This window comes from Sparus aurata, chromosome 18 (genome assembly GCF_900880675.1).
Source record: "Sparus aurata chromosome 18, fSpaAur1.1, whole genome shotgun sequence".
In the NCBI taxonomy this organism is placed as follows: domain Eukaryota; kingdom Metazoa; phylum Chordata; class Actinopteri; order Spariformes; family Sparidae; genus Sparus; species Sparus aurata.
The window spans coordinates 35503357-35527584 of NC_044204.1; the positions used below are offsets into that span (position 1 = coordinate 35503357).

Here is a 24228-nt window from a genome sequence, read left to right on the forward strand (position 1 = left end):
AACCCTACTTGCCAACATTGGGTTGTGAAAAATAGGGAGATTTTTTTTCATCGGTGTATCGGCCCGAGGAACAAGGTTCCTTTGCCAGGTGTGCATATAAATTGTCATCATTTCTTGCCTCGTATTTTAAACCTGATGAAGGAACTTTGTTCTGAAAATGTTGTTTCTTTGATAGCCAATAAATGATTCTGTTTACCATTGAGGACAATGAAATGCTGGCTCTAACCCAGGGGAAGATCTCGGTCCATGCTGTGTTAAATCTGGACGCATTTTTATTTTTTCTTTCTAAGTTTTTCTTCTCTTTGGAGGAGTGTCAGGTGTCACTCTTCCTCTGGCTCTATCCATCTCTGTCCGAACGCTGAACTGAGCTGGAAAACAGAAACCACCAGCGAGTGACTTCTTCTTATTATTATTATTATTTTGCGGCAGTACTTGGCGTATCGCTGCCTCCAGCGAGTGACTGAGTCACGTCACCAGCTTGCCTCATACGCGCAGGCAGGCCACAGTTGCCAGATACTGCGACAAATATCCCCCACAATCTTACTTGTTTCCTTCACTGTAAGATCGGGAGATTAACGGGAGAAATTACTGACCGGGAGCATCGCGGGAGATAGGGTTAAAAATCGTGAGTCTCCCGGGTGAATCTGGAGAGTCGGCAACCCTGACCTACCCGATGTCATGAAGAAGCGTAGGATCATGGGAGTTTTTGCATTAGTTGTTAAAGTGCAGATGAAACTCCATCTGACATCACGTTTGCAGACAAGAAAATTGTCTGATAATGATAATTGATTATAGATTTCTCCGGGCGGGAACATCGTTGGAAACAATTATCTTTAAATTGATCTAATTTTCACATCCAGCAGTTACAGAACATTAGCATTATGGTTCTTTTAGATTGCTGCACAATAAATCACTTCAGCGTCGACACGATGATGTTCACATCCCACAGACGTCACACTGCACAGTGTCAGCTGAGGCGCGTGAACTCAGCTCTTCACTCATGTTCATGTTTTTTGTGTTTTCGTGACATTCAAGCTGAACGGTGAGATCACAGCAGTGACAAATGCAGATTTTCTTTTGAGGTTTTCAAGTTATCTTATTGTAATATATATTGCAGACAATAAAAATAAGAAGAAAGAGAGAGAGAAAATGTAAAATCAATGTTCACTCTTGCCTGGTTTGTTTTCGACCAATCGTCTGAGTCTTGTTGCTTTATGCTCCTCTGTGTTGACCAACCAACCGGGTCTGTCACGGTTCGGTCCTGAACAGATAGTCTGTAGTGGGTTTCCACACATTTCATGCCTGCTGAGGCAGAAAACGTCTCCACGAGAGCAGCGACAGTCGACTCAAACAGTTAATAATCAGTGAGCTGAAACTTCAGCCATCAAGCTCCACAAAGCCGAGCGGAGCCACAGATCAGCTGATTCTCAGTGTTCTCACACCGACACATTGATCTCTTAATGTCATTCGAGGCAGTGTTATTATTATTATTATTATTATTATTATTATTATTATTATTATTATTATTATTATTATAAAACTTACAGTATAATAACTTTTGGCAGCATTCGGTTAAAGCAAACGTAACTGTTTCCACTGTTTCATTTTGCTTTAGCATTTGTTGTTTTATCACTAAACAATATTTGTGTTTATGAGCTGATTCTGTCATGCTGCATTAATATTTAAAAATAAATCACTCACATGGTAGAAATTGAAAAACTGTTCTTCTGCTGCACCGTGTGAAATATGTCCGTGTACTGCGTCATTTCTTTTTGCTTCAGTTTGATCTCTGAGACATTTCGTTTAAATCTATTTATTTCATTTCTTGGACAAAATAACAAACGTGTTACTGCCTCAGTGAGGGCAAGATTAATGGGGTCTATGGGGAAAAGCAGGATCAAATTTTAAATCATAGCTCTCGTGAATGCAGTTTTATAATCATGGTGCAAAGATAAATGAAAAGTCATTAATGATACCGATCAATATGAAAATCAATAGAGACCTGGGTGCCGTCTTAATCAAACAAGAATTTATCATTAAAGGGAAAGGTACTTCAAACACATCATCAATCATCAGGAACTACATGAGTCCAATTAGCCACGTTATAAAATCTTACATGATCAAAAACCAGCCGAGGGAGGAAGAAGGGCGGGCAGCGCAACATGATCGCACCGATCGATCAATCGCATGCTCCATCATGAATCCCAAGATGATTTTCACAACAAATTACACTCTGCATCCTAAAGCCTACACTCTACAACCGGTGATGCTTCCGACGCTGATGGGGAGTGACAGCAGATGAAACCAGACCGTCGTATCGGGTGTGAGAGCGCAGACCAGAGGTGACCTGGTGCACCATGTTTCCACTCAGCACCGTGCTGGTGGACAGTGGACACATCATATTCTGGTCTTGACCTGTATCTGGAAACGAGGTCTCTGCATACTTAATGTGTTTTCACTGCGTGTGATTATCTCAATATCTCCGGCTTTGATCAGAGTTTAAAACTGGTGCGTCCTACATCCAAAAAACTCACATTCACAGGAAGCTTATCAGTCGCTGCCAGGAGTGTCGTCTCTTTATCACAGCGGCTTTCATCACAACTGACAGAGTCACTGCATCCGCGCATTGTGAGATTTGCATATTAATATTATTATATATACCCCAAAGTGTGGCACATGTGTGAGAGACCCCCTGCTGCCTTTGAAGTACCCACAGGATTGTAAAGTGCCGAATATAAATCTACAGTAAATGGCAGCAGAGGGGCGCCGCGTCACTGCCGGCCACACTGCCCGCTTCACTGCCGCGGCTTTGATCACAAACCTCTGTGAATTATTCACAGCTTCATTTTAATGGTTTCTGTGGTAAATGCTCACAAACTGATCTCCATCTATATTTGCATGGGCTCAACAGAATCATAGAATAGTGGCGGCCACTCAGCCAAAGTTAAATTTCAAGCGGTGAGTCTTCAGCCGGGATGGGAGCACAGCGGTGTTCAGAGCTAAATGCTAACAATAGCTGCTGACACAATGCGAAAGTACAGATGTTTAAAATATTTAATTTTTATCATTGACCATCTTAGTTTTGTGTATTGGCAAGCTAACAATTGATAGATAGCACTGAGACGCAGCAGCCGGTAGCTCTTTATCGCTGAAACATCGTTTCGTTATCGTACTGCCCACAGAGGAAATGCTGTCATCATCGCTGGAGAAGAAGGAGGAGGGTGTTTTGGATTAAGAGCAGCGGACTTTAAGGCCACCACGACCCAATGGAGTCTTTCAACCGCCCAACCGGATCCGCTGGACCGCCCCAGGGAGGAAGAGAGTCAGAATGAGAACCAATCCAGCATGGTCTCCTGGCTGATGTCCAGTCGCAGGGAAAGAAATTGGACAAAAATGGTACTGAGGCTGGCAAGACAGTGTAAAATCAGGGACCTGCCTCTGCCACAGCATCTCAGATCAAGCTGTTGCACTACAAAGGATGTAACCTGGTCGCTACGTCTCTATGGAGCACCGACCTCACTTAGTGTGAGCTAGCTGGGGTCTACACGCCGCTGACAAAACATAAGCAGAGGGCAGTGATGCTGATGATACAGATACAACTACACACCTCGAGTGCGTCACAAGTCATGATGGAGAGGGATTTCTTCTGTAACATCCCGGATGGGCACATCGTTGTGTTTGGCTGCTTGCTGACAGAATAACGCTGCTCGTCTTTGTTCTGGCTCTGGTCGTGTCTCTGCTGGCTCTGGTCTGTACAACACTCTGGTCAGTGAGTTGTAGAATGTGATAATGTTATAAATACATTTGACCTGACGGGAATGAATCTGTACAGCGTTGTTTTGTTGTTGTTGTTTTGTCAGAACAATCCTGGGTGGTGTACTTTTAAGATGATATAATTACCTTTTACACACCATGAATGTTATTTCAGTCTGGATTAAAGCAGCGGACAGACCAGCAAACATTAACACTGCTCGCATGAATAAAACATAATACGTCTTCTAAATAATCCAACCAACGAGAATGCATGCTGCTAGACACAAATGCTCTGTTGTGTTTCCACCGAGATCTAAATTCCCAAACCGACATTAAGCATGTTCGTGCTGGAAAGGGATCTCGTTAAGGTTCCATTAAGAGTAGAAACAGCTTTAGAAACACACTGTGTGTTTCTTAAAGACCAAACAAACACATTAAATCTGTTTTTACCCCTTGAAAAGCCTCTGTTTGTGTGTTGTTGTTTTCTAACGGCGGTCTTCTTAGCGTCTCTTTTTTTATGACTAATTGCTACGTTTCACTGCCACCCACAGAGAGAACGTGTCCTGGTGTTTGTTCATAGAAACAATACAGGAACACACACATCAATAAATTGCTCTAACTTACTAGTATTACCTCATCCTCTCGTCATTTGTCAAGGGAAATTCGCGTCTGTCAAGAAATTCCACATTAAATCACCCAAACACAAAGAGTCCATCTGATAAATTATTCCAGTGTGACTCAACATCTCACTAATTCGGGCTGTTTTTCTATCTTTCATCGGGACACAGTCAACTGATTAAGAGCTTCAGCAGCATTTTGGCTGCAGATTCAACAGGCTCAGACGCAGCACAGAGGCACATTTGGAGAAGGACCAAGATCCAATTAGCACGTGAAAAAAAATTCACTGAAATCCACTTTGGTTATTTCCGACACATGCAGCTCATGGCACAAATACAGGGGATGAATCCTAAAATCACCTGAGATCCTCAGCTAAACCTTCTGCAGTGCAAATTTGGCTTTTGGATGCAGCCATGCAACACCAGCGTGAATACGAATGTGTGACTATGCGGACAAATTGTGCTGTAAGATTATAAAGTCAGAAACTGCACAAAAGTTTTAATGATGTGTTATTCAACAGGATGAATCATCAGGTCATACGACGGCAGTGTATAGAAACATCCTGTGTGTGTCTGACATATCAAACACCACACAGCCTGATGTGAACGTGATACGTTACCTGTACCAACCTAAAACTGGACCTGTGTAGCTCAGAACCGACACAGACGTCTCTCGTGATAGTTGATTTGGACTGGATGCAGAGCCACACATAGAATTCAGGTCAGTGACGTCGTGTCAGAAACTTCTGTCCCAATTTTCCTTCCTTCACTCGTTTCCCGACTCTCAGTATCTACGCTTAAAGGAACTGAACGGGTCACTTGATGTGGAGTTGTACTCATCGTCAGTGTGTTGCCTGCAGCAGCTCCTAATTTGAACATTTCTGGTGCTTTACATTGTCATCATACAACCGACTGATACAGTGCAGGTCAGGGAATAGTCCCTGAGGGAAGTGCTGTCTGGTTCTTAGACTCTACAACTACTGGAGAATGAATTGGCATTGAAACAACCTTGATCCCTGAATATTTCATGTTGCGCACAGCATCAGTTCAAGTTTGCTTTGCCTTATGACCACACGGTCTGCAACCAGGGATTAAGAGAGCCAACATGTGACAGTTTTTAATCCGGTATCACATCAAGTCGTCCGGCAGATGTAAATGTCAACAGCCAAAACATCCCGTGGAAAATTAGCCAAACACATACATTCATTAACAGCATATTAGATAATCGTATAAGACGTGAACTATCAGATACATTGCAAAGATAACTTAAATACAAACTTTAACATTCGGTTTTGTATCTGCTTTCAGGACATGGAGAGATTCATTGACTGTTTAATCACGTGCAGCGTTCCTCAGCACCCTGCAGACATTTCTGCCTGAAATAAAATAAACACACTCAGAGTGACGTTAGTGAAGCAGACATCAGTTGGCCAGTTTTATTTACATTATATACTGTATGTATTTAAAAAAAACAAACAAGCAATGATGCAACAGCGCTGCAGCTGAGGCAAGAAAGACCACAGCATCAAGGACCGTCAGGCTCCGGCTCCTCAAGAGGAAGAGCAGCTACAGTACTGAAGCCCAACGGCTGCAGATTGTTAATTTTGTTCCGTACAGTTTCTCTGAAGAACACACAAACCTGTCCTTTTTAATACCTAATATAAACCAAAACAAGCCCAGGAAAAGATGACTACAGTTAACCTCAAACCTTTAAGATACAGCAGACAAAAGGAATCATCAGTCAGGCAGTATTGATTTTAGAGGCACAGTCCTTAATTGGGTGTCAGGGGGACCCTCCAGTCCTCGGCAGCATAATAGAGTCCCCATGATCTGGATTCCAACTACACCCCATGTAATTTATTGCAAACCGGCAGTGGTGGATGTGACTCATGTGAACTTTAACGTGTCGGCATAATTGACATGCAGATCATGTGGACTCTATGCCGGGATGGAGCTTTCTTCAAGGTCTGTGACTTTCAATCAGCGCGCTCTCATTGAGCCTCATTTCATGTGAATGTTGGGGGGATTTACTGGATTTTCAGTATGAGCGCTGCATCTGAATGTTTAATATATCTGACAGATTTAATGCCTGTGGAAGCGAAGTTATACATCCAACGGGCTCGTGTTGAGAGCCGTGCTGATAAAAGAACCGTCTGGACCTCAACGCAGAGCAAGCTGACGAGTGTGTGATGGTGTGTTTAAATCATTCAACCACAAGAATGTTATTTAATATGTTATAGAATATCATCATTATGTTGCTGAAAAAGAAAAAGATATATGTCTGATAGAAATACATATGATAGAAAAGACTATGGATTTATAGAAATGGTGAAATAAAAGTTACCTCAGAAGGATTAAGTTTCAGGAAAGAATTAAAGGTTTTAAGACCGTTGATGGATATTTGGAAAAAGTCCTGAAGTCCTCCCTGGAACCTGAACTTGGATGTGTGGCGAGTGAGTCTGCCGGGCCCAGATAAAGTTCTTTTACAGGAGTCTGACCACCTCAAACGCTGCATTACAAGGACTGAAGCAGAAACGAAGTCGCTTCTTTACTGTCCTCGTAGAAGCACACCTCGAATTCGACATTTTCATTTCTCTGCAGGATATTGTTCTCATAACGCTTGGATTCTTTTACGGTTTGGATCGAGGGTCTGACATGTTTAAGAAACGTGATTATTTGTATAAGGTAATTACTCAGCATGTAAACTGAGGTGAGGAGTTCCTGCTGCTTTATATGATTGAGATGTTTTAGACTGCTGTCTTGGCAAAAAAGAAAACTCGTTTAAATGTCAATAAAATGTCATCCGTGACTTTGGAAGCAGCAGAGACCTTAAATCACGGTCTGTTTGAGAGCTTTCAACCACAGCTCACAGTTCTGTACTTTGCACAAAGCCAATTTCAATTTCTATTCATGTTTATTAAATGTCGGTAGCCATTACAAAGCACAGGAATGACCTTGTTCTTGCATACAGTAACGCATTGGTGTCTTCATGTAAGAAAAGAGAGAGAGGCGCTGTGTGTGCTCTGCAGACTGACAGAGTGGAACATTTAAACTACATCACATTGAACTGCAGCTGAAAGGATGTGCTGAGGGACGAAGGATGACTTGTAATCTCCGCCTCTGTCTCATTTCCTTTTCCAGGAGATAATAACGGATGGCCTCATCTCTTCGACAAGTACTTTGGAACGCCCAGCTACAACACCGGGACCAAGTCCAATGTGTGCTGTGAGTACCAGAGTCTTGTTTCTAAACTGCATATTTAAAGATAATAAATGGGTTCATTTGTGGTCAATTTATGCATAGTTCTTTCATATGAAATACTTCAAATCAAACACTGACAAACCATAACGACAAACCACTGACTTAACACACACACAGACACCAGTGCAGAACCCCGACTCTCCCCACCATGACACTGCGCCTGAACTGCCTAATGAACGGGTCGGAGAGCACAAGTTGTCGATAAGGCCTCCAAATTCTTCAGATCCCAATCCAATCAATTCTCCCTGGAACATGCTAGAACAAGTCCGATCCATAGAGGCCCCGCCATGAATCGGTCTCCTTGTCACGGTCCTGAGCAGGTCTGCAGTGGTGTTGTGTCGGTCTCATCCACGTGAATGTCAGGACTGAAGGCTTCCCAGCAGAACATTGCATTGTGACCGAATGGTCGGTGTTGTTACCTTCATCTGTCTGAGGCATTTCACTGTACGGAAGGTTTTCTGGATTCTTTGCCCACCGCCAATAGAAAGCCGTACATGTTTCAATCACCACCGAGTTGTATGTGAATTTTTCTATCAAACAGAACTGAGGTCCTCGTAGAATTACTGGTATTTAGCCAGGTGCATCGTTTCATAAAGCTGTGGGTGGAAGGCCGGCGATGAGTCATGTCCTCGTTATTGCTTGAAAAAAGTTTAGAGGTGTTCCTGTGTGATAATGACATTTTTACATCCTCTTTACAGTTAATTAACTTTTTAACTAACCCTTTCAGGCTCAGCCCTTTCCATTCAGTTGCAAACAGCATTAACAAAAAGTTAAATCCTTGCTGTGAATGTGGAGCCAACAATCTTTAGACAAGACAGCCGGACGTATTGTGCTTCTCTTCTCTGCTGGTAACAAAGGCAAAGGTTCCAGCTCCGTGTCTTATCTATTGTTTTCCTCTGCAGATTTAAAGGTTTAGGTCATAGAAAGTTTTGTCAATTAGAGTCGACCTTCTGGCAGTTATAAACCAGTCAGTCCAAACCAACAGACGGTAAGGGCCGGGTTTGTTAACAGTCCGTGCTACATGCCTGGATTTGGACTGTCTGACGAGCGGTTCTGGTGAAGCGTTCTGGCAGCTCAGCGGTATCTTTGAAAACAAGATCAACGAAATCTGGCAAATGTGAAGTATCTCCTGTGATTTTTTAAAAAGTGCCCAGACACGAGGAAAGAAAATGTGAAAATGAGCCTTCAGTCACGCTCGCTGCTGATGTGCTAATGTTTGCCTGCTGTGCTGCGCCAACATCGTCCTTCACACCAGAGAGCACAGAGGAGCCGATGACACCCGACCCTGAAGATAAAGTGACTCAGCTGCCAAGTCAGGGGCTTTAAACAGACAGAAATTATAAGCAGAAATCAATAGTTAAAAAATATAAGACAATATAAATTCATTAATAACAAGCGCATTATAGTTTCTGAAAGACAAAAGATAAAGACAGACTGAACTCAGCGAACATTTCCCCTGAGGATAAATTACATTTCTGTTAAAATCAACCAAACCAAACATGTTCAGCCAGTTCAATGTGTATATTTATCTATATACTGTATATATCCATGGAACTACAGGGTTTTTCTCACTAATATTCCCTCCTGTGTTGTTTTTTTGCATCTAAACAAATTAATTTTCCTTTTGTATTTTCCCCATTAATCAGCTGTCAGCTTCTCTCAACATCCTGCAGTTTACTTTCATTTAACGCTTTTTGTCAAGCAGATTTTTTTTATTTTGACGGCCATGTTAGTGTGTCATCGGTTTGTCAGACGTGATATGTGTAGGTGAATAATGCATGCACGGACCATTGTCATAATTACATGTTCAATTTCCCCAACGAGAAAACAAGTCTGAGGGAACGGTGTTGTCAGGATTTGTTCTCAGCCTTGACTTAGAGTTGTCTCCACATATCATTGATAATTAGTACGTCCAGAAAACCAAGACTAGAATTGGGATTTGAATTATGTGTGATTTGGATCTGAGTTATTATTAGTTGAACAATAGGAAGAGGGCCATTTGCATTGGGGATGTGCAGGTGAATTCCTCCCAGGTGATTTGAGAGAGTTATTGATCCTTGATATATCAGTGTCACCAGGGATTACTCTCCTCCATTATCAGCTTCTTCCATTCCCATGACCACCTCTGCCTGTGCATCATCGTTACGTCTTCATACACACTCAGTTACTCTTATAAAACTGGCAATAGACGAAGTAAATGTTGATGATGCCATCTGTCTTTTCTCTTTAAACTTCAATTTCACTTTCCAAGTACGCTGCCACCAAGCACAAAATCTAACCAGAAGATGAAGGATGAGGTCAGGCTGGAAGCCGAGCACCGTCTCCACCTGCTTTTACATCTTCATTACTGACTAAACGAATGAATAAACTCACAGTTTGTCCCGTGTCATTGGTGGTTGCTTAGGGGGAAAAGGGGGAAACAATCCAGTTTCCTTAGCAAGTGCTGCCACTTTTCCCAAAAATCAAGGTCGATCGAAATAGAAATGACAAGCAATTTTTTTTAATGAACACCAACCGTACCCTCGCATATACATCCTGCGGTCTCGGTGCAGGAAGTGATTCCCTGTGAATATAAAAACCTTTCTGGTTTCATCCTTGTACCTGTGTATTACTTTTCCACACCAATAACATATATGAAAAAGATAAATGAATAAATCTTTTAATGTATCAGCCTTTTCACAAGCTCTTGGCAATTGTACAAACAGTTACAACAGTTTTAAGCTCATGTTGCAAACTCGTTTTTCTCTCTGTCTGTTTTCTCTTTTTGTGTGTCATTTTCATAGTTTCTAGTTTCTGGCTATGAATAAGAATAAAAACATTGCAATCTGGACTCGCTCGCTCAGCCTGAGTGGGAAATACATGTTCATATTTTGAAGTGGTCACCGAGAGCCTTCAGCAGCTTGCTCGCTGTGTGCTGCAGCTCCAGAATCATGTTGGTTTATTATGTTGCTCATGTTTTGTATTCTTCACAGCAGTCAGGATGGAGTCTGTGCAGTCTGATTAATAAACATGGATTAAACTTTTCCATATAAAATAAAGATTCGATTAATAATGTAATGCAGAATAATCAGCCTCTTACACAATAATGATTTCATGTCGTGGGAAGCTCACTGTAGTCCCCAGCAGAAGAAGCTGCTCTGTGTGAATGTGGAGGATATTTAATCTCAATGCACCAGACGGATATGAATTGTGAAACAGGCTCTTCAGCTTCTGGCTAATTAACCCCAGAAGGAGATACTTGTTAACTTATGATTTAAAAAAATAAAATCCTATCATTTCTTGTATCAAGCTAGACGTTAAAATGCAAAGTGGCAGCCGGCACGCCATCGGCCTCTCGTTGGCCAATCGCTCAGGCTTCATCAGTTCCTCGTTTATCTGTTTGTCTCGGTGCCACTCAGGGTGCAGCTCTCTGTCTGATCCAGTGTTCGAGCACTCGATGGCGGCACAGAACGGATTATATTTTGATTATTTTTTCTGATTTGGTGATCAGATTTTTTGACAAAAGGCCATAAAAAGTAAAATCCTCTGTATGAAAACAGTGTAATACGCAGAATTGCAAGCCTCACGTCTGGGTAAATCTTTATGATAAGGTCCTCGTAATAAGCAGTTATAAAATATAGGTAATAAGGCCTTCATTAATCATTAATCATTAAAGTAAGATACTTATTATCATCAATAGGACTGTATAACCCATAATAATAGCATCATAAACTCAGAGAACCAAAGTTGAATATTTCACCCTTGAATGAATGGAAAACACCTCCCAAACTCCTGCGAGTCTAGAAAAAAGTGTTAATGTTATTGCCTAAATATTCACACAGTGAGTTACATGAGACATTGCTGAACCCTATCATGTGTTTTTCATTTCTGTAGAGTGAAAAATGAGGGCACAAGAGACAAAACAGGTACCATCATATCTCGTCTTAGATTTAGGCTCAAAATTAACATTGCGGCTTATGGGGGAGTTGCTGGAGTGCTTGTCACTCTGGGGCTTCTGCAGCAAAAAGTGTAAAAGTGTAAAAGTGTAAATCCTACATCTGAAATAAGACCATCAACTTAAGGTCAACAAGATGTCCTACATTTCTGTCTATATATTGTCTATGTGAAATAAAATTTGTGGGATCCAAATTAAGCTGAAGAGAATTTTTTCTCCAGTTTTTCCAGCCGCTCTCCACTCTAGCTGACGCAATACACACCCATTATAAAATCAGAAGACAAGCTAAAAATCCTTAAAACTAAAACTGTGATGATTTCAAAACCGTAAAAGATTTTAAAAAGCTGAATATATGACCAATAGTTCAAGGTCTGACTCTTTAAAAGTTAGAATGGTGTCTCTAGCTCAAAGTATGAGGGACAAGAAGAGGTTGAAAGACGGATGGTTTGGAAGATTTTCCCATTAACTTCCATTGCAATTTTCTTTTTTGGAAACGCTGGATACTTGAAAAAGCTGAGAAGGCAGAAAGCTGAAAAGTACAAGATTGAAAGGGTATAAAAAGCTTAACATTTTGATAGTTTAACAGTTTATCTAGCTGAATGTATCCTGAAGTAGTAGAATGAAATTTAAAAAATTCCCCATAAGGATGAATGGGAAGATTTCAGCAGAAAAAGCTGAATATTTCCAAAAGCATGATGGATAGAAAAACCAAATGTACAAGTAATGTCCTTAAAAAGCTGAACATTTTGATAGTTGATGTAGGAGAAGAAGCGAGTCGAAAAAAGTACGTAAACCTGAATAATACTAATGAATTCCAGAAGAACAAAATGACCCAGGTCCGGTTTCCACAGGCCTCCAGGTTTGCCTTCTTCACCGGAAACCATCATGAAAGCTGATTTATGGGGGTCTTTAAATTGCACTTGGCCCGACCACTAACATGGATCCATTAGGAAGACCCTGCCTGGAGCGTTTGTCCCTAACAAGACAATCTCTTACTCCCTGGTTATGTTGCTGTTCCAGGAGGATTTTCTGAGTAATGTTTTCCTCCTGCTTCAATCTGAAAATGGACAAATTCTCTTATCTCTGCAGTACATTTGTTTGTTTTCCTGTTCCTCTGTTTATCAGCCTTCATCAAGTTTCAGCCTACATAAATATATCAGATACTGTCTGCAGGGCCGTATCGTCATGGTGGCGTGATTTATGAGATTTGTAAAAATACGCTTTTACTAACCCTGACATACTTCGTCCCTCTGGCAGTAACACACATAATTGTGATTATTCTCATGAAAATTCATTTGCACTTATTTACTAACGGGGACATCCATGTTTCTAAACATCTCGTGTTATCATCTGAATGCTAATGTTGGTAAGCTTTTGTGTGGTTCTGCATAAAGAAAGAATCATGTGCACACAGTGCAGAGCTCAAAACAGACTCATACAATTTGATATGTTTTGTCTGGTTCTTGCTGAACCCTGACACCAATTAAAATTAATTAAAGGTCCTTTACATTATCACAACAATAGGACATAAGACGAGTTGAAGTGCACTTATACCTTTACCTTTACCTATACCGTGTGTTAGGCTGTTCTTGTGTTTTAACTGTTCAAACCCCAAGGTCCCGCAATTGGAGGACTTTAAGACATGCAGAACAACCACAGAGCCACTACTGCACTAATTATGAAAGAATATAGTCATATTTTATATCAAATTAAACAGCAGAAGCTGGGCTACAACGTGTTAAAAAACATGTTTATATGACCCAAACACAGCCCAAACACTACTCAAATAAACAACTAAACATTGAACTTCGAAGTATTCAAATAAACCTTGTGGTTGCAGAGATATACTCATTTTATTATGGATATGCAGTTTTCGAGCAGAGGCCAAGAAAATTGGCTTGGGGCTTAAATTACATTTGTATATGTTCAAAGAGGTAAAAACAACACCAATAATAATCAAAATCATGATAATAATCATAATAATGATATCTAAACATGAGTTTTTATTTTAATTTCACTTTTCATTTTTTCTTTTGAATTCATATTGGTCTGTTAGTTTCCAGGGAAGGTTTGCTCGTTTCCTCTTGGTCATTATTGCTTAAAAATGCTTAGTTTGGTTCAGTTTTTATGAGTTTCAGTATGACTTTTAGTTCTTGTATTAATTATACATATCATATTGGTGGTGTCGGTCAGAAACGAGATGTTTGAAGTATAAAAAAGGTATAAAAGGCTTAATCCACACAAAAACCATCTCTGTTCAGTCTAACACAAAAGAAACCCTCCGGTTCTGCCCGTTCAGATGTCAACACTGAAAACAGAGTTTCTGAGTATCTTCACCTAGAAAGCAGGCCCGACTCGTTATGGACTCCTCAGTCCTGATTGGATAACGTGGGCAATGATACCAGAACACTTATTTTCTCTTTCACTGCGAGCAGGAGGAGGAGAGACCTGGACTGCAGATCACACACTGTATAGCAGAGATTACAGTTTGAATACTGAGCTATTTGACTTTATTTTCATTCAAGTGAATCACATACAGCGGCTTTAACTATGATAACATAATATGCATATTAATATAACTATGAAAACAGATTAACTCTGGCGATAGAAAACGTGTTTGCCTTTCAAAGGGCAGTCTTTCATTAACTGCTCCTTGCGGCTGATTCTGCTGTCCTCTTATGAAGTGTGTTTTCATTGGAGGACGGAAGGAAGGCCTGATTAAACAATGTTATCTTCTCAGTTTCATCACATCTTCCATCTCTGAGCTGGGGATTTGATCAAAGGAAATGAGCGCTGACTTAAACTAGGAATATTCAATAAGCTCTCTCCAGAGACCTGGTCCTGTTATTGACTCCTGCCTTGAGCCACTCTTAATAAATTCTCAGGACTCACATCCTCTTCCAGCTCCACTAGGTTGCCATTCTTTCAAACAGCTGCAGTCTCGACACCCTGGCACTCGGCAGGATGTCCACTTGATTGATGTGTCCTTTGATTTCCCTCTCTCCTCCCTCCCTCCAGTGCTGGGTGTCGTTCCCGAGCTCTGCCAGTGCAGAGACCTGGAGCTGGACTGTGACGGAGCCCGGCTTCAAGACATCCCAGTGGTGGCAATGAATGTCACCATGATGTGAGTAGAAAATATCCCCTTAATTTTTCAGTATCCTAAAGCTCCAGCACTCCCCTGGAAGCCTTCATCCTGGGCTGTGACTGTCACAGCATGTGAGAGTTGTCGCAGATCTCAAACTCCAAAGCACCAACCTGCCACTGTGTGTTCCAGTCATTTCCAAAAGATGAGCTGGCATTGAAGTCTGAATGAAGATGAATCTCTGATGAGTATTTATGTCCTTGAACGCTGCACAGGGTTTCTCACATCTGTGGAGTCTTTTGTCAAAGTGAATAATTCAAGTTTAAATTCTGTTGAGATAGTTTTGGGTTTTTTTTAGACTTTTTTTTAACTTTTAGTTATTACAGAGTTCATGAATTGTCCCTTTTTAATCACTTACGCAGCATTCCAGGCTGTTTTTGTGTGACCTGGAATCTGTGCAGCACTTTCTTTATACCATAATTGGGTTGTATGATGTTTTATAGTTGTCCCACTTTTTCCACCTCCCTGAAATGCACAGCTGAGAATCTGTCAACCAACCTCCCTCTCAAGGTGCGGCTGAATAAAGAAAGAGACTTCTGTAATCTGCAGCTGAATACAAATGTCCGCCCTCTGACCCGCGGACCGAGCCCTCTCGGCTTCACTCGAACGTACCGCGACGTGTTCGCTGTCATCATGTCAAGTCTGCAAGAGCCTGAGGCGGCGAGACTGCAGGAGACGATTCTGTGACATCATGTGGGAGGATATTATGATCCAAGTAACGTTTTATTAAAGTAATTCCTTTACACTTTCATAATAAGTCTGCTTTTATTTCCAGTCAGCGATTGGAAGAACTGCAAAGTCACATTTGTAAAGTAACTATGCTGCAATTGGAAGTTGATTTTTTTACTTTTCCCCGATAGACTTCCTGTTTAACGCCTGGTTAACATCAATGGGGATGAAATAATTTAATCGCACGGCTCTTCGAAACTTCCCAAATGTTATTGGCTCAAATTCTGACAGTCAAACGAGTTGTTCCTCGGAGGATGTGAGGCTCAAAAGAATCCATCCACTGTTTTACAGGTTCTTCTTTCACAACATTCGCTCATTTGGGCCCCAGTGCGTCACGTAATGATGTAGTTACACTGTCGTCAAAGGCCCGGCGCTCCTCCTGTGGACCTGGTGTATCTGCTCAGGAAAACATGGACGCCAGCAGAAAAACTATATTTATATTGCAAATGTGTGAACTTCACATTCAACCACAGCAGCTGATTTAACAGATGACTTGGACTTGGCACACTTGGAGGTGTCGGGCTCGTACCGCAGGCTGGCAAAGACTTCTATCAGACACAAATTAAGATAGCTGCTGTTTTGTTTGGAATGGAAATTGCTAAAAAGTTAAGTCTTTGGAAAGTGGAAGCTGTTCCAGTGAACGATATGTGGTTTAATAGAAATGTCAAATATACTGAATCTGGAGATTGTGTGATGACGACAGAGGAGCTGCACATTCTGCTCTTCATGCACTTTTAGCTTTCCCTTTTTTTTTTGTTGAAAAGGATAAAAACTTCTTTGTATTTAACTGATTCATGACCACTTTGTTTCCTTTTGTCCGCAGCAGATTGGAATGACAGCTCACTAAAGTCTTGTGTTTTTAGGTCTGTTGGCCAGTCAGTCGTTCATTAGAGTTCAAATAGTCCAATGATTTAATGAGCAAAATTCAAATGTACAGAAAGTTTACGTGACGTAGAGACGGGCAACGATGAAACCAGATTCAGAGAGTCAAGAGACAACATACTGAGAATAAACATGAGGAAAGAGAACACACACACAGGAAATACACCAGAGTTTGGAGGATAACGAAGGCCAGAAGAGAAGATAATAAAACATGAAACACCAGATGAAACAACGGGAACATAAAGCGGGCAGAGCGAACATGACAGGTCCGAGATGCACCACAAGAACTTTCTGATTTCCAGAAAGAAGTTTTGATTTTCTGCAGGTGTTTTCTTCGTTGCTCTGCCGTCAGATTGCCTCGTCAGACACGATTCCCTCTAAAGTTACATTTTTACTTTCATTTTCCTTTCAATTTACTGCGACTGTGTGCAGGTGTGCCGCCTCCAATTTGTCAGCTTCGCCCCGGTTCATGGTTCTGTATCTGCACACAGAAAACAGTGGTGGTACTAAAACTGTTTAAACTTGTGTTTCTGTAGAGAGAGAGAGAGAGAGAAATGTGTCAGAAATGCGTTAGAGAAACAAGGAATACAAATGAAACTATAACAAACATTAACTGTTCATCAATTGTTCTGTTCTGTTAGCACACGGCCGTGTTCGCCCACAGGCCCGGTTCGCCATCAAAAGACTTCAGTTCTCATTTCTATTCAAATGTGTCAGCAGTATTTTTATATATATATGAAAAACTCTACACATTGTCCTCCTTTAACGACACAGGCTGTGATTAAAAGCTCATCTGTGACCTGTCGGTGGGTTGAGTCCCACTCACTCAGCTGGAAACATCAGAGAACTACTGAATTAATGTGGGTTGTGTAATATTTAATGGTGCAATTTGTAAGATATGGCCAGAATCTTAGCTTAAACTTTTGAAGAAAATTCAAAATTTTCATTCCAATTGGACAGAAACAAAAATAAAGCAGCAGTTCTTCATCCACCGCTGACGCCGACTCGGCTCTGGCTCTTCTTCCCTCTTCATGTTTTCTCATCCCTGGAGAGTCTCAGAGTCCTGCTTCAGAGATGCTGTAAATCATCCTCGCTGTATTCTCCGTCTGACGCGGTGACTCCCGGCTGGAGGTTGTCATGCGGGCAGCCTACCTTCAGCTAATGGGGCCACTTATTTCCACGGCTACCAGAGCTGCTTGCTAACCGCAGCCAGTCGTTACAGTAAAGAACAGTGGTCACCTCCATAACCTCCCACAGTAGACGGTGTCCTGTCTGACTGCAGCCGGTTTGGATTTAACGATACAGACTGGTTGTTGCCGTTTGTTCCCACCTGTGTGTCACAGAACAGCGTATAAAGGTGGTTCAGGTTGCGTTTACGGACGGAGCACGTTCTCTGAAAGCTTACAGACGAGGATGAAATGGAAGAGGCTTTAACAATGATGGACGCCTGAGATCTTTGAAAATAACCTTTGCTGTCAGTCTTTGTGGATGTGTTGCTTCACACACATGTCACTGAAGGACTGTGGCTACTTTCTCTACATCAGGGGGCACGAATAAGCCCCCTACATCCTGGAGTCTTAATGCATCTTAAAGGGCAGCAGTGCATGAAATAAAGAAGAGCGAGAGCCTGTAAGACAAAAATCGGCTTATTGAAAGTCTAATGAAGAGGGAAATGAGGATATACTCCTTCTCTTTCTGTTCAGATATATAGCACAGTCTAATAAGATATCTAGCATCATCGTCATTATCACGTCTTGAGGTTTGACAGTTTTGGAGGGTTGTGTAGTGTTACAGATGTTGGCACATCAGCTCACACAGTTCAGCCTCAGTCTGACAGCTGCCTGCAGGGCTTCAGGCAGGTCACTTCATTCAGATTCACTCTCCTCCTCTGTTGAGTCGCTCTTACATCACCCGCTGTGACCTGAAACTGTGTTTTTCAAACTTTATCACCACAAGTAGCACGTCAGAAATACAAGGCTCTCCAAGTACCATCATTATGGCCGACTTTAAAATATAGTAGCACGTCTTTGACTGACATCACAGGTTATTCACTGTACTGCAGCGTGGACATGAGTCAGAGCAGAGGATTCGATGCTGGACACGACTCTGGTCCAGTTGTTGGCTTCGGCCTTCACTTCAGAGCTGTTGAACTCTAGATGTCACATAATCTTACTACCTCCTCATCTCAGCGTGAGTTCAGCTGGCAGCTGATGACGGATGATGTGTGTGCAGGAACGTGACGGCGTAGCAGGAAAGACACAACGTACATGAGATTACAGTTCAGTTTAAAGGAGATATATTTCATATTCTGGTTACCAGGTTTGTTAAAATAAACACGTTATCTGCCTCGTTGCTGTCGGACTGTGTTGGCTGTTACCACAGGTGTGGACCGGAGTCTTCATCCTCTTCATCCTCATCGTGGGAACATTAAGAAAAGCTTCACTCTGCAGCAGAACTGATTAGTAAATGTTTGACCTCACAGTGTGTGAGAGGACGAGCTGTAAAGCTTTGGATCCACGAGGTCTCTGTGAGCTCATTCAAGTCAATTCAAGTTAAAAGACTAAATTACTGAAAGTCTGTCGTGACTGATCACATTTTATGGTAATTGACTCAGTGCGAGATAGAAGATTATAACATTTATTCCGTCTCCTTGATTCAAAGAAAGTTGATTTAAATGTTGAAGAATGTGTTCATCACTTTTTCTTCACATTTAAAATAATAAAAAATGCAACAACTTAACAAAGAGAGATCAGAGAATACAGTTTATTTTATCAAATGTGTTCGATTTGTCAAGTTTTCTTAGTTTCAGTTTCCCCAAATACAAGTTTAAGACAAACTGAATATTCACCTCTCAGGGAGTGTCGGTGTCTTTTTGTACTTATACAAAGTTTTGCCATTTTGAATGTTGGATATTTTTTCTACAAGCTCAAAAAAAAAAACATTTCACAGTTCAACAGGTTCACAGTAAAATCCGTGACAATCTGAAGGTGTAACATTTCACGCCGCTGACATGAAGCTCACTTCATATCGCCGCTCTGAGCTTCTTCTGTCTTTCAGGTCCCTGCAGAGAAACCAGCTTCAGAACCTGAGAGCGAACACCTTCTATAGATACCAGAGCCTACAGAAACTGTGAGTCAGCCATGAATTATACATGACATAGTTTTTCTGTCCTTTCAGATAAGCACCAGTCTTATTAGTGGTGTTATTAACATGCATGAGCGCCTGCACTCTCCATTCATGACAGCATAAAGCAGCACAGAGCTGTGACGATGACGAGCCTTTCTCAGACAAACACTACAAAAGAGTTCACGACTACAAAGCTGATGTGAATGAGACTAAGACGTCCGCCGGGAGCACCGACAGAAGCGATTGTTTTGTTCTGCGCACAGATTCGCTCATCGCAGGTTTGTATTGTTTATCAGCCTCACACAGCGCCACAGACTGTGTGAGGCAGCAGAACGGTTCTGATCCGCCGCCAGGAACCATTTGGCTGCATCACGCTGTCAGAACCTTCAGAGGCTTCAGCTCCGGAGGTTCTGACCGCGTTGAAAACCTCGCAGAGATAAAGAGCGGACGATGCAGACGAGGTGAAAACTCACAGACACAAAACACAGCTGCCAGCCGAAAGTGTGTTCAGCTCACACCTGAACAACACCTGATCATTTGGACTGATCCCCTCATTCAGCCCTGTGTGTGTGTGTGTGTGTGTGTTTCCTTCTGCTCAATTAACTCAAGACACCAATTAATCCAGTACAAGGTCATACATAGACTTCATTTTTCTCGTGTTAAACTAAACTCATTCTACCCTTCCTCATCACCGCTCTCATTGCAAAAAAAGTCATTCTTAAGGTTTGGAACAAAGAGCTTTCCCCCACGTTTTGAGGCCTGGCTCACAGAGTTCTCCAGTACACTGCACATGGAAAAGATCCGGTACGAGTTATCAGGGAAAGCAAGTAGATTTAAACAGATATGGCAGCCTTTCCTTGACTCAATACAGAGGGGACCACCATGACACCTTAAAAACTTTGATATTTTAGTTGAACATTTGGCTATTGCACAATTAAACACTGTAATCGTATAAATGGATGACCATAGAAACCCATATTGAACTGAATTGAGTACACCATGTTTTATCTGTCTTGTCCTTTTGTCTGTTTGCTTTGCTTCTTGGGGTTTATTTCCCATAGGTGGGGTTTGACGAGGCGATTGTTTGTTTGTTGAAGCCTCAATGTCCTGTTTTTTCTCTGTAAAAGAAGAAGTTTTAAATGAAATATAAAAAAACAAAGAAGATGTGTTCAGCAGCGCACAGTTAAAGTGTGTTGGGTCAGTAACTCGTCTCGTCTAGTCGAAGGCTGTGTCTCAGTTCAGGGTCTGCATCCTTCGAAGGACCCGGTCTTTGTGGTCATAGAAGGCGAGTCCTTCAGAGAGACTTTGCTAACCGTGGCAGCCGTTGTTAAATGTGACGGTCTAGCCTTTGGAGCACCAGATGTTTTATCCTTACGTCACGATTTCTGCTGCCCAGGCCCGCGAAAGTGAAAATCTACGCCTCTCTTTCTTTCTTATTTTTCGGGCGTGCTAAGAATGTTGGGATATGTGAGGCTGCGATGGATCGTAGCGGTGCGTCCTCCAAAAAGAGGAAGAAGAAGGAGCCTTGAGATTCGTTGTGACATAATTGGCCTTCAGATGCTCCTTCAAAGGATGCAGACTCTGAATTGGGACACAGTCAGAGAGAAAATAAATGTTCTGGTATCCCCGCCCTCTTTATCCAGTCAGGACAGAGAAGTCCATAAAGAGGCGGTTCTGTCAGAATCCTGCTGCTGTGTCTGGTGATTACCGCTGGTCATGTGGTGACGTATAGAGAGGAGGGAGGAGAGTTAGAACTATGTTAACGCTCGCAGCAGCTTTAACATTCCCTCATGTTCCAACTTTTAGGTTTAATTGTCGGAGCTGACTGTCTGGTTAAGATCTTGTTTTGGCTTCAAGTTAGTGTTTCGGTCAACACAATCACAGGAGACGGAGAAGCTGGAGATATTCCGATGTCTCGCGGCCAGAAATCGTCACAAGGTGTCCTTAAAAATATCCGGCAGTGTCGCTCACGACCCACCACAGAGTCACACTGCCTCCTCGCCTCGCTGTAACTCCACCAGCGTCCCCTCCACCTCCAGACAGATTCAGCTCATAAATATGTAATGTGAACATTTCCCCCACAAAAAAAGTCCAATTGTCTTTTTAAAATCCTTTAAAAAAACATCTTCTCCTTCTTCCCCTTATGAAATTCTTGAATCTATGAATATGTGATTTATCTTTCGATTCCAAAGTTTGCTGCTGGTCACGAGACGTCTCCTTCACTGAAAACTTTACTCCTTCGCTGTATGTACGAGCAGCAGACTCACTCAGACCCGCTTCTGAAAAACGACTTTTTAAATGAGACCGTACAACGTTTCCACCTCCAGCAGGCGTGAAAACAACTTTTCTAGTGTCTGTCGCTGCACATACATCATTCTGCACGATGAAGCTCGAACATTCAGCTGTCAGAAATAAAAGTAAAGCGTATTTGTGACTGGAGGGAAGACATTGATTTTCTTGCAGTGTTCATGTGGAACTCACATGATTTACAAACTGTTCTGTGCTTTTCTTTCACGCAGATATCTCCAGCACAACAGAATCCGAGATGTGAGTCCTGACGCGTTCAGAGGGCTGTGTAATTTAACAAGGCTGTAAGTTTGATCAACCTCATAAAGAACGCAATCCAGTAATTAAGCCAACAGTTGTCTGGGCTGTACTTCGGTGAACAGCAGTGTGAGCTTTTCAGACTGCTGAATTTCAGCCTGACTTTCTCGCTGGCTCACTCACAGCCGTGTGTCTCAAGTGTTTTATAAATCCACTCAGACAGAAGTTGATCCCTTACAGAACAAAAAAACTCCTAATTGGGCGAGCAGATCTTAACTTTGAAAGACCGGAAAATCCTTTGTTCTTGTTACAGGAGACAATCCTGTACTTATTAATACATGATTATTCAATCTGCACTCGTTCTGTGATCTTTTATCTGTGTTTAAAACGTACATGAGACTGTCTGTATCCACCGAACAGCTGTCTCACTTCACCTGTACCAGGTTAGCTATCTTATTATAATGGAAAAGAAAAGATGGATGTTCAATTTGAATTAATTAAACTCATTAATACATTAATATTGTACAGGGAATTTAAAGCCAACAGGCTAACATCAGTGTTAGCTTCTCCAGCAGGCCAACATCAGTGTTAGCTTCTCCAGCAGGCCAACATCAGTGTTAGCTTCTCCAACAGGTAACATCAATATTAGCTTCTCCAACAGGCTAACATCAGTGTAAGCTTCTCCAACAGGCCAGCATCAATATTTGCTTCTCCAGCAGGCTAACGTCAGTGTTAGCTTCTCCAGCAGGCCAGCATCAATATTTGCTTCTCCAGCAGGCCAACATCAGTGTTAGCTTCTCCAGCAGGCCAACATCAGTGTTAGCTTCTCCAACAGGTAACATCAATATTAGCTTCTCCAACAGGCTAACGTCAGTGTTAGCTTCTCCAACAGGCCAGCATCAATATTTGCTTCTCCAGCAGGCTAACGTCAGTGTAAGCTTCTCCAACAGGCCAGCATCAATATTTGCTTCTCCAGCAGGCCAACATCAGTGTTAGCTTCTCCAACAGGTAACATCAATATTAGCTTCTCCAACAGGCTAACATCAGTGTAAGCTTCTCCAACAGGCCAGCATCAATATTTGCTTCTCCAGCAGGCCAACATCAGTGTTAGCTTCTCCAGCAGGCCAACATCAGTGTTAGCTTCTCCAGCAGGCTAACGTCAGTGTTAGCTTCTCCAGCAGGCCAACATCAATGTTTGCTTCTCCAGCAGGCTAACGTCAGTGTTAGCTTCTCCAACAGGCCAACATCAGTGTTAGCTTCTCCAACAGGCCAACATCAGTGTTAGCTTCTCCAGCAGGCCAACATCAATGTGTGCTTCTCCAGCAGGCTAACGTCAGTGTTAGCTTCTCCAACAGGCCAACATCAGTGTTAGCTTCTCCAGCAGGCCAACATCAATGTTTGCTTCTCCAGCAGGCTAACGTCAGTGTTAGCTTCTCCAGCAGGCTAACGTCAGTGTTAGCTTCTCCAGCAGGCCAACATCAGTGTTAGCTTCTCCAGCAGGCTAACATCAGTGTAAGCTTCTCCAGCAGGCCAACATCAATATTAGCTTCTCCAGCAGGCCAACATCAGTGTTAGCTTCTCCAGCAGGCTAACATCAGTGTAAGCTTCTCCAGCAGGCCAACATCAATATTAGCTTCTCCAACAGGCCAACATCAGTGTTAGCTTCTCCAACAGGTAACATCAATATTAGCTTCTCCAACAGGCTAACATCAGTGTAAGCTTCTCCAGCAGGCCAACATCAGTGTTAGCTTCTCCAGCAGGCTAACATCAGTGTTAGCTTCTCCAGCAGGCCAGCATCAATATTAGCTTCTCCAGCAGGCTAACGTCAGTGTTAGCTTCTCCAACAGGTAACATCAATATTAGCTTCTCCAGCAGGCCAGCATCAGTGTTAGCTTCTCCAACAGGCCAGCATCAGTGTTAGCTTCTCCAGCAGGCCAACATCAGTGTTAGCTTCTCCAACAGGCCAGCATCAGTGTTAGCTTCTCCAGCAGGCCAACATCAGTGTTAGCTTCTCCAGCAGGCTAACGTCAGCGTTAGCTTCTCCAGCAGGCCAGCATCAGTGTTAGCTTTTCCAGCAGGCTAACATCAATGTTAGCTTCTCCAGCAGGCTAACGTCAGTGTTAGCTTCTCCAGCAGGCTAACGTCAGTGTTAGCTTCTCCAACAGGCCAACATCAGTGTTAGCTTCTCCAGCAGGCTAACATCAGTGTTAGCTTCTCCAGCAGGTTAAATCAGTCGCATC

At 42.2% G+C, this 24228-nt stretch overlaps 1 protein-coding gene across 2 annotated transcripts in view; it reads left to right on the forward strand.

Annotated features, from left to right (window-relative positions):
* The window catches only part of rxfp1 (relaxin family peptide receptor 1), a 73541-nt gene that overhangs the window by 33370 nt on the left and 15943 nt on the right, over window positions 1–24228 (forward strand). For both annotated transcript variants that reach the window (XM_030397430.1, XM_030397429.1), the window contains exons 3-6: window positions 7512–7595; window positions 14584–14689; window positions 19376–19447; window positions 21964–22035. In XM_030397430.1, the coding sequence (XP_030253290.1) occupies window positions 7512–7595; window positions 14584–14689; window positions 19376–19447; window positions 21964–22035 (334 nt within the window). The remainder of the gene's footprint in view (window positions 1–7511; window positions 7596–14583; window positions 14690–19375; window positions 19448–21963; window positions 22036–24228) is intronic.